Below are 10,661 nucleotides of genomic sequence, written 5' to 3' on the forward strand. Positions count from 1 at the left end.
GCCCTCAGAGAGTCATTTGCTGTGCATTTCCACAGTTCCTTTTACAATGACTAACTCCCACAAATAAAGCAGGCTCCACAGTCATCTCTGTGTCTAACTCTACCAACTCAAGGGATTAATTTGGTTAAATGTGCTCAGATTGTTTAGGGGAAGGAGCTGGGAGGCACAGCTAATGGCTTCTCTTCTTGGCAAGGAGCCCAAGGAGGTGCCAGGCTGGTGATTATTTTTTACCTTGCACTGGCAGTCCCTTGGAGAATGCATATCCTTCCCAGTTTGGGACACTAGCCATTATTTTGAACAGTGCCCTTTTCCTCTAGCCTTTCAAGATGAAACTCCTTTTCCTTTTATTATGTTAACATACTATTTCTTCCTCATCATCCTGGAACTCGCACCTCCCTTTCTCTACCTTCTGAAAGGGTGTTCAGGTAATGTGGTTCAGGGACTTTCAATACACTGTGCCTAAGGGCCAGTGCACACACTCGCCTAACTGAATGCCGCCTCCTTCATGCACAGAAGAAAATGAGAGCTGCATAAGGCCATTGTACAATCTGCCCCCTACTCCTTTCTGAACTGGACCTATGGAGCATTCATACCCCACATTACTTAGAGTACTCAGGTACTCTGGCAGCCATTTCTGGGCCAGGGAAAAGAATTATTTGCTCTTTTTATTATTATGTACCTCTTTTCTATCTTATTGTATTTTAAATATACTGTAAGTTGCCTCGTGAACTTTGCTTAGCAGGCAGAGTATAAATGTTCCAAACTAACCAACTGCTGGAAATGGAAGTTGTCTCAGTAGGAGGAAGGCTCGCATTTTCAGGAGGCCCTTCTGCAAAGATGGAATGGCCATCTGCTAGGGAGGCTGGCTCTGGCACTGAGCTGAGGCTGGACTATAGAATCATAGAATCATAGATTTGGAATAGACCACAAGGGCCATCGAGTCCAACCCCCTGCCAAGCAGGAAACACCATCAGAGCACTCCTGGCATATGGTTGTCAAGCCTTTGCTTAAAGACCTCCAAAGAAGGAGACTCCACCACACTCCTTGGCAGCAAATTCCACTGTCGAACCGCTCTTACTGTCAGGAAGTTCTTCCTAATGTTTAGGTGGAATCTTCTTTCTTGTAGTTTGGATCCATTGCTCCGTGTCCGCTTCTCTGGAGCAGCAGAAAACAACCTTTCTCCCTCCTCTATGTGACATCCTTTTATATATTTGAACATGGCTATCATATCACCCCTTAACCTCCTCTTCTCCAGGCTAAATATGCCCAGCTCCCTTAGCCGTTCCTCATAAGGCATTGTTTCCAGGCCTTTGACCATTTTGGTTGCCCTCCTCTGGACACGTTCCAGTTTGTCAGTGTCCTTCTTGAACTGTGGTGCCCAGAACTGGACACAGTACTCCAGGTGAGGTCTGACCAGAGCAGAATACAGTGGCACTATTACTTCCCTTGATCTAGATGCTATACTCCTATTGATGCAGCCCAGAATTGCATTGGCTTTTTTAGCTGCCGCGTCACACTGTTGGCTCATGTCAAGTTTGTGGTCAACCAAGACTCCTAGATCCTTTTCACATGTACTGCTCTCAAGCCAGGTGTCACCCATCTTGTATTTGTGCCTCTCATTTTTTTTGCCCAAGTGCAATACTTTACATTTCTCCCTGTTAAAGTTCATCTTGTTTGTTTTGGCCCAGTTCTCTAATCTGTCAAGGTCGTTTTGAAGTGTGATTCTGTCCTCTGGGGTGTTAGCCACCCCTCCCAGTTTGGTGTCATCTGCAAATTTGATCAGGATGCCCTTGAGTCCATCATCCAAGTCATTGATAAAGATGTTGAATAAGACCGGGCCCAAGACAGAACCCTGTGGCACCCCACTAGTCACTCTTCTCCAGGAGGAAGAGGAACCATTGATGAGCACCCTTTGGGTTCGGTCAGTCAGCCAGTTACAAATCCACTGAGTGGTAGCAGAGTCAAGACCGCATTTTACCAGCTTCTTTACAAGAATATCATGGGGCACCTTCTCAAATGCCTTGCTGAAATCAAGGTAGGCTACATCCACTGCGTTCCCTTCATCTACCAGGCTTGTAATTCTGTCAAAAAACGAGATCAGGTTAGTCTGACATGACTTATTTTTCAGAAATCCATGCTGACTATTGGTGATCACAGCATTCCTTTCTAGGTGCTCACAGACTGTTTGCTTAATGATCTATGATCTATAAGACCCTTCCAATTCTGTTTTTCTATTGGGCAGTCCAAGGTTTCCCCAAAATGAGGGCTACGGCTCTGCTTGTTTTACACTGTGCCTATATACCCTTCAAATATCCCTATTTTCCAGGGACGTACCTGATTTAGAGAAGCTGTCCTGGTTTCTGCTTTGGTCCTGGACTGTCCCACTTTTCCTCAAGATGTTCCTATTTTCATTGGAGAAATGTTGAAGGGTATGAGCCTACACACTGGGGCATAATGAAAAAACATCTCTTTGGGTCTAGGAAACTCTCTCACTGAAGCAGTTCATTAACATTAAATATTCATTTGGATAAAATGAAGCCCCTATGCTAACTACTAATGGTAGTAATAGGGTCCTTGTATAAGTCAGATTTCTACCCTTCTTGTCAGAAATAATCTCTTTTTGCTGTCACCTCAGCCACCTCAAATGTTAGCATAAATAAAATGGTATTGTATATTAAATATTGGGTCTTGGGTCTTAAATATTGAGTCTGTTTCTCAATATTTATGTGAACAAGTCAGGGTTTATCCACATTTGAGCATTATTTAGCTGTTAATTAATTTTCCTCCCATGTGAATTAGACCAGAGTAGACCATATCCAGATAAATTTGAATTTGTATATAAGAAGCAACTTTGGTCTTTCCTGTCCATGTCAGTAGGTGCTCCCTTTTCATGTTTGTCCCTGCCTCCTAATTTGTCATGTCTGTAATGCCAATGAAGTACTGACAGGGCCCGTGTGCAGATGGCTATGCTTTTAAAAAACAAAAACAAACCACCCAAGAACTGTGCAAAAGCAAACAGGCAATTGTAAATTTTTGTTGTGCAGCTTTCTGTGCAAATCTGAGGGATTGAAAGAAAGAAAAAACTTCATCTTCCACAGCACATGGGAAATAGTTATGAGCAACAAATAGAATAGAATTGGAAACATTGAGGAAGTGACCCCAGGTGCAGCAGAACCCGGTTTTCCCCAGTTTATCAGATTATTCCTGCAGTGTGTAAACCCGAATTTACAGGCGAGAAACAACAAGGCTGGTGTTGTTTGAAAGTAAAATCATGTGGACTATGCAAATTATATGGGAACACAAACAGCTATAAACACACAGTCAATTCCAGCGTGGACAAGCCCTCATTGAGTTCAACACATGTTGTTGGAAAAGCATAATACAAATATTAACCCAAATCATATATTAAATCAAATTGTTGGTAATAAGGTGAAATATAGGCATTTATAATTAATATGTGCTTTTTTGTTTCTATTTGAATTACAAATGGCTCAAGGCAAAACCTGCTTTAACCTTCATGTGTGAAAACAGTTTTACATTGCTTCAGGAAGATTCTTCAGCTTCCTTCAGAAGTGAAATCAGAAATCCCAGGAGCCTCTACCAGCCTTTCTCAACCTGTGGACTCCAGATGTTGTTGAACTACAACTCCCACCACCCCTAGCTAGCAAGGCCAGAGCTCAGGGATGATGGGAGTTGTAGTCCAACAACATCTGGGGACCCACAGGTTGAGAACCGCTGCGTGACAAAAACGAATAGAGACTCATGACCTCAGCATTGCTTTCTTTCTGCTTTTCCCTCAGAGTGCTGTTGGGATGATAGGGGCTCTTCAGGAGGCATTTATTCAGGGCAGGTTTTTGAAGCCGGTCAGAATTGGCTTTATTTGATGCACCCGATGTGCCTACAGGGAATTAATTTGCAGCACAGGGCTTTGTAATTTCATGCTAGAACAGCATAAAATGGAGGAAGAACAACTCATCCAGAAGGAGGAGATTATGTAACAAAAGCAAAGAAGAATCTGTAGTGACATTAAAGATCCTTTGGAACAATCTTCTTGCTAGTTCTGTAATTCTGTATACCCCTCTAATTGGTTTTAAACAAGAAGCTGATAAAAAGAAGAAAATAACCCAGAATTAATTGGCTTCAGTTCCCTAAACTTCTTTGGACAATAAATATATTTCAGCTGAAGAAACGTATCACATCTTGTACAAATTTATTATGATTAGACACCACTCCACACGTACACACCCATAGCGTTTCTGGCTTTCTCTTTAAGCACATTACAACTCTGGTAAGTGGTTGTTCTTGTGGTCTATACACAACCAAGAAGTCTTTGCTGCTACTGAAGGCAAATTGGGTTTTCGAATGGAGACCTGCAACCCAACAAGTGGCACCTGTGTAATACACATTTTGAAACACCAGCCTGCCACATTTGCATTTTACATGTTCGGGGCTATTTTAATTTAACTTTACACCTCACCTAAAAGAACAGCCCTGCTGGTTCAGACCAAAGGCTTATCCAACACCCATCATCCAGTATGTGAGAACGCTGTGAGGCCAACCAGATGCCCATGGGAACCCCACAAGCAGCACATGAGCTCAACACCACTCTCCTCCTCATGTTCCTCAGCAACTAGTTTTCAGAGGCATTTTGTCTGTGATACTGGAGATAATATATCATGTCTAGTCTCCCCAGATTGGTTTATCCTCCACGAATTTGTCTAATCCTCTTTCAGAGCTATTCAAGTTGGCAGGTGTAATCTTGTGGCAGCAAATCCTGTAGTTTAACAATGCTCTGTGTATATAGGCACTTGGTATCAACTGTCCTGAATCTGCCAGCTTCGTTGGAGGATCACAATGTGGTACAAACATTGTGCCTACTAGGGACAGAGATGATGATAATAATAATAATAATAATAATAATAATAATAATAATAATAATAATTTATTCTTTATACCCCGCCCATCTGGCTGGGTTTCCCCAGCCACTCTGGGCAGCTTCCAACAGAATATTAAAATACAATAGTCTATTAAACATTCCCTAAACAGGGCTGCCTTCAGATGTCTTCTAAAAGTCTGGTAGTTGTTTTTCTCTTTGACATCTGGTGGGAGGGCGTTACACAGGGTGGGCGTCACTACCAAGAAGGCCCTCGGCACTGGGGAAAGGACTGCATACCTTCAGAGGGAGGGACTTTATCCTCAAAATGATAGGGCAAACAACCAGAGCAGGTCTACCCTGCCCGCAGAGGCCCATTCCGACCACACCATTACTATTACTATTACTATTATTATGATGTATTTTTATTAAAGATTTCTTAGTTTACAAAAAATATGTGCATTGTCTCTTTTTTCAAGTTGTGCTTTCTACAAATCAGTTTCATTTTTTGTGTGAGACATTAGTATTGCACGCAGTAATAGATTGGGAAGAAAAGAGGGGGAACTATTGCTGGTCTATTATTTGAGGATGTAGCAGAGACCATGAAGTAAGACTTCTTTGCTGCCTTTATTGCCACATGGTAGATGTGATTATGTGTTCTAACCAGTGCTTTATTGGCCTTAGAGTGAGACTTACGCCACTGATCATAACATGGAAGCAATGCCTTATCAGGTGTCCAGAGAAGCCATGAAAATGAAGACGATGCATGTGTGAAAAAGAAGCCCATCAGAGGTGAATGTGTTTGTAAATATGAAACTATCAGTAAATACTCGGGCTTCAACAACATGCTTACCAGTTGCAGACTGATGGTACATATTGCCACTTATGGCTAACTCCATATTTCCATACAGTTCCCTTTGCTATCTGCTTTGAGAGTTTCAAGTGAATGGTACTGTTGGTTAATCATTATGACATCAGAGTGATGTGAAGGTATAAGTAGGGAAGAATTCTGAACAAATATCTTACTCTTCCCGCTGCCTTCACAATATTCCCTAAACAGGCACACATGAGTTGATGAATGGGGAATTATCTAACTCAGGGATATGAAGCCTGTCAAACAGCTGCAAAACAGCATTCTCCAAATAAGATGAGATTAAAAGAAAGAAACATTGTTCAGGACCTGAACAGGAGTATAAAAGACAAATCGCAGTCCCTCAAGAAATGGGTGGAAGAACTGGAGAGAGATGTGGAGGTGGTTATGAGCCTGATAAATGAGAAAGAGGAAAAGATTAAGAAATTAGAAAGTCGTAACAGGAGCTTAGCACATATCAATCGAAAACTAAGCACAAACAGAAATAATGACATCAAGGTTTTTCAGCATCGAGATGATAAACCAGGACCTGCCTTACAGAGTAGAGAAAGCAACGAGCAGGCCAATGTAATTCAAGCCAGAAGAAAAGAGCCTCGTTTATCTACAAAGAAGCCCGATTCTCATTTGGCAAGGACCAATTCTGATACAGAAACAACGATAAGAGACCCTGTGGAACAGTCTGAAAATATTAGGGGGGTACCTGTACAGTATCAAATTACTCCAAAGTTACCAGAGGGAAATGAGAGAATGAGTGCTGAAGACTTACTCATAAGGCCTAAACAAGCCAAATTGTCAGATTACCTCTCCGATCCTTTAAAGCTTTTGCATGCAGTTTTGCTTTGCTTTGGACTTTGCACAGTTTTCATACTATTATATACCTACTTCTTCAACAATAACTTCATAGTTAATAGCCTTCTCCTGCTGCTGAATGACCAAGACCTTGCAGAACTGATACAATTTTTTTCGCCATGCCTTACTTGGAAAAATAATGGCCTAATGCCATTTTAAGAATCACTCTTCTCAACCTTCTAGGAACACCTAAGATCACTTTATTGCCACTTTAAAAAGCAATATGTATTTTAAATTTATAATTTCCTTGTATTAAAAAACCCCACTCTCCAAAAGTATGTCATCTGATTCTTTAACTATTTTGCTAACATGGATTAAGAATTTCAGCAAGGTTTGTTCTCCTGTACAGAAGGCATGATTAAAGAAAGGCTGTAGCTCAGAAGTAGCTCAAGTGCTTTGTATACAAAAGGACCCAGGTTCAGTCCCCAGCTTGTCAAGGTAGGTTGGGAAAAACTCCTGTCTAAAATCCTATACAGCTGCTGGCAGTAAGTGTCAGTGATACTATGCCAGATGGAGCAATCACCAGACTCAACCTAAGGCAGCTTGCTATATGTTCCTATATTCATATTATGTACCATGCCAATTTAGGTGTTTAATGCTGCAATCCTAAACCCACCATTTGCTAGAGATCACACCCCATTGAACACAGGGTAACTTACTTCCAAGTAAACATGGATAGGATTATGATGTTACAGTGCAGTAGTTGCATGCTCTGCTGCATCAATTGGGCTTATCCCTGACTAGTAAGTGTGTTTAGCGTTACATCCTTACAATGTGATTTTGAGAACATTCCAAGACATCTTAAAATTGTATATGCTGATGATTAAGAATGCTAAGAAATAGAAGGAGGGTAGTTCTTTAATTCTTCCAGAGTTTATTTACCCAGGGAGGTAGACTGGTCAGGGAGGGAAGGAGGATGCCTGCTCATGCTACATTGGGTTTCACCCATCTTTTGCTTACATTAGCTGCTCTGGTCTTTACTTAGGGCCTACCCAGAAAAGTATGAGAAATAAAATGGCTCATATATATATTCTAAATACACTTGCCAAAATTTACCAAATGAAGCCATCAAAGCCATGTTCAAAGGGGTTTCAGTGGGAGACCTCATTTGCTTTTGGAAGAGGCTACAAATACATTACTAATGTCTTTTCAAAACTCTATGCATACATTATACAAAATCTTTACAATAATCCTGTAAAGTTGGTCAGTATTATTATCTGCCCATTGCAACTGGAAGACTGAAGCATAGTGCCTAAGGCCACACACCCATGAGCTGACACCAGAGGTGAGCTCTGAACCAATAGTTTCCTATGTCACAGCTACTCAGAATTAGCCATTATGCCATGCTTCCGCTATCATGACTTATGCAGCAATTTCACCTCATGACACAGCAGTTGTATGTTTGTTCTAAAAATCAATTTATGAGTCAGGAAGCCGTGAGTCCAAAGTCTGGAATTAACCTATTCTCTTGGTTTGTAGGAGGCGGATCAACTTGCGAAAGCCTTAGATTTTCTTCTCTCTCATTTGTGCTGGAAGCTAGAGGAAGAAGGAAGAAAAGTCACAGAGTTTGCTTGGATTTGTGAATAAATGTTTTCATTGCGGCCATTTGGCCCAGATGTTCCATATTTGCACTAGGCAAGCTAGGCAAATGTGTTTCGTAAGTGCTTTCAGAGCACATTGGCAGATTTAAAATCAACTGAAATAAACAGATAGCATTTTGCGACAGGCAAATATAAATCCTAAAGATCAACATGGCAACCAGCCAAGTGGCAGCCAAGTTGAAGCTTCAGAATGGTATCTGACATTTATGTGGAAAGCAGATACACGAAGCCTGCCAGGCAGAGGCCTGTAGATAAACAGAAAACTGAATAAACAAGATACAGAAAATGAAAACTTTACCGTAGGGAAGGGACAAGACTGATACGCCATTGGTTTGCTTATATGAGGCAATGTAGCCTTCGAGTTTAGTAACAGTAAGCAATAATAATAAATTAAAATCCTGCAACTTACGGTGGTTCTTTTCAGGCATATGGTCATGAGAAGCTGGTCCTCCATGAAGTAAACAGAGAAGAGAAGAATAATAATAAAAAATTAAAAATGCCCAGATTACAATGACCAATGAAACTATGAAATTCATTGCCACAGGATGTTTCTGCTGGTGACTAGGATGGAAAAGAGGATTAGGTACACATGGGAAATGGTTCTTTTTGAAGCTTTAGGCTGTGGCAAACAGACATTGAAAGGCAATAAATATACTGTTGAGACTGGGGAATGGCAATAGGCTACAGCTGAACTGTCATGACCTGCATGTAAAAACTTCCTTGTAACTTTTGGTTAGTCACTGTTGAGAGAGAGAATACCAAGCTAGATGGACCATTGACCACAGACTGATGCTTATTTAGTTCTAACGCACGTTTTTCAGTTTGGGAACAATTCATAAGGATTCGAGAAAGTAAGCAGACAGATCATTTCAGACAACATGGAGTCGTTTTTGGAATTTCTCCAAAAAGCATCATATGAATAAGCTAAGCGGGATCTGCATCCTTTTCTGAATATCTCCAATAAATAGTGACTAGCATTTAAAATATGCAGAAAGTTTTTACCCACAATCACAGGTTATTAGTATGCATGTCTGAATGCTGTTAATATAGAACAGAAATGGGAGCGGCGAAGGTTTGCCTTTGGGTTTTATTGTGTATATTCTGTAGTCAGCATAAAAAATGTAGATGTAGGATATGCAAAAATCAGTCAAGGTGCTGCTTGTGGAAAATCTCATATACTTTCCTCTTTATTTTTTCGTGCACCTGTGCATACTAAGGCAGGTTGGTGGAGTTTCAGGGGATTCTGATCAGCAGCAGGACCACAGGGGGAGGAGAGGGAGAGTTTGCCCTTTTGCCCCACACATAGTCTCAAGCTGCTGTTTGCATCAGGAGCCAAAAGCCTCCATTGATCTCCCCATGCAAGTTATAGAACCTTCAGGGAGTAATTTTCATTAGAACAATGACAAGAGGGGAAAGGGTTGATCTCTCCCTTCTCTTGCAGTCCCATTGCAGCTTTGACTCCACTACAGCTGCTATTTACAGTTTTTAAAACAAACATTCCTATTAGTCCTATTTGCACAATTAACAACACATGTAGTCTGATCCTTACATTGCTGTGAATACCTCAGTTCCTGTTCATGCCCAGTACATGACAAAACAGCTGTAATTTCACTCAGCTTCATAAAGGACCACATCGCAGTGTACAATCCAAGATGTGTTTTCATTTCCACAGCAGAAGTATGAAATACTGAAGACAACAGTGAGATGAGGCCAAGATGATTATCAGACGCTGAATCCCTTCAAAATGCCTGTGTCTGCCTGATTGCCCACACCCATGCAGAATCCGTCTCTTGACCATTCCTCCAGATCCAATGGAAATATGCATGTCCTGTCTTGCATGAGGCTAACATGCACTGAAGACCCAAGCCTACTATGAACTGTAGACACACACACAACTGGGTTATCAAGCAGCAGTCCATTAAAAAAAATTATTTCCCTCCTTTTCTCTGTGTGTTTAGGTGTGTGTGTGTGTGTGTGTGTGTGCGCGCGCACACAGCCATCAAGCACTTTGTTTGCTCAGGTTCCTAAATAAGACATTTCACTCCAAAAAGGACAATCATCTAAAAATGGGGTGCTCTCCTCTAAACACTTGGTATGTTTTCCCCTAGCTTTTCTCATGTTAATTGCTCTATAGCTACAATATGGCAAAATGCCCTCTTACTGGAAAACAGCCAATAGGTATACAAAGAACAGCTTGGAACTTCAAGTAACATTAAGGTAACAATGCTCTGTTGAAATCAGTGTTACTGCTTTCAGTCACGCCAGTAGGGGGAAAAAGTGCCCCAGAAAACATCCCTTACCTGAAAATTTACATAAACATGTTACCATAGAGACACCCCCTCCAGCTTTGAGCTTCCTTTAAAACTAGTCACTGTTCTTCAAAAGTCTCCCCTCCCCCGCCCCCATACCCCTGACAACCTGTCAGACCCAGGAGGAATAGCCCAGTGGTAAGCTGGAAATAGGAAAA

At 41.3% G+C, this 10,661-nt stretch overlaps 1 protein-coding gene and 1 long non-coding RNA gene across 5 annotated transcripts in view; one reads left to right on the forward strand and one right to left on the reverse strand.

The window, feature by feature from the left end:
• The window catches only part of LOC309516652 (uncharacterized protein), a gene marked incomplete at its 5' end in the record, with an annotated part of 28,965 nt that overhangs the window by 4,387 nt on the left and 13,917 nt on the right, over positions 1 to 10,661 (reverse strand). For 2 of the 4 annotated variants that reach the window (XM_082195414.1, XM_082195413.1), the window contains 3 exons: positions 2,342 to 2,437; positions 8,054 to 8,129; positions 8,604 to 8,642. In XM_082195414.1, the coding sequence (XP_082051540.1) occupies positions 2,392 to 2,437; positions 8,054 to 8,129; positions 8,604 to 8,642 (161 nt within the window). In that variant the 3' untranslated portion in view covers positions 2,342 to 2,391. Of the gene's footprint in view, positions 1 to 2,341; positions 2,438 to 5,726; positions 8,130 to 8,603; positions 8,643 to 10,661 lie in introns of those variants that run through there. The other 2 variants (XR_014212955.1, XR_014212956.1) reach the window with 1 other exon arrangement.
• LOC309516978 lies at positions 6,902 to 8,195 on the forward strand. The gene is made up of 2 exons (XR_014213099.1): positions 6,902 to 7,031; positions 8,073 to 8,195. It is a non-coding gene; the product is annotated as an uncharacterized lncRNA (long non-coding RNA).

The sequence above is a fragment of the Podarcis vaucheri genome (genome assembly GCF_965113315.1).
Source record: "Podarcis vaucheri genome assembly, chromosome: 1".
NCBI classification, from domain to species: Eukaryota; Metazoa; Chordata; class Lepidosauria; order Squamata; family Lacertidae; genus Podarcis; species Podarcis vaucheri.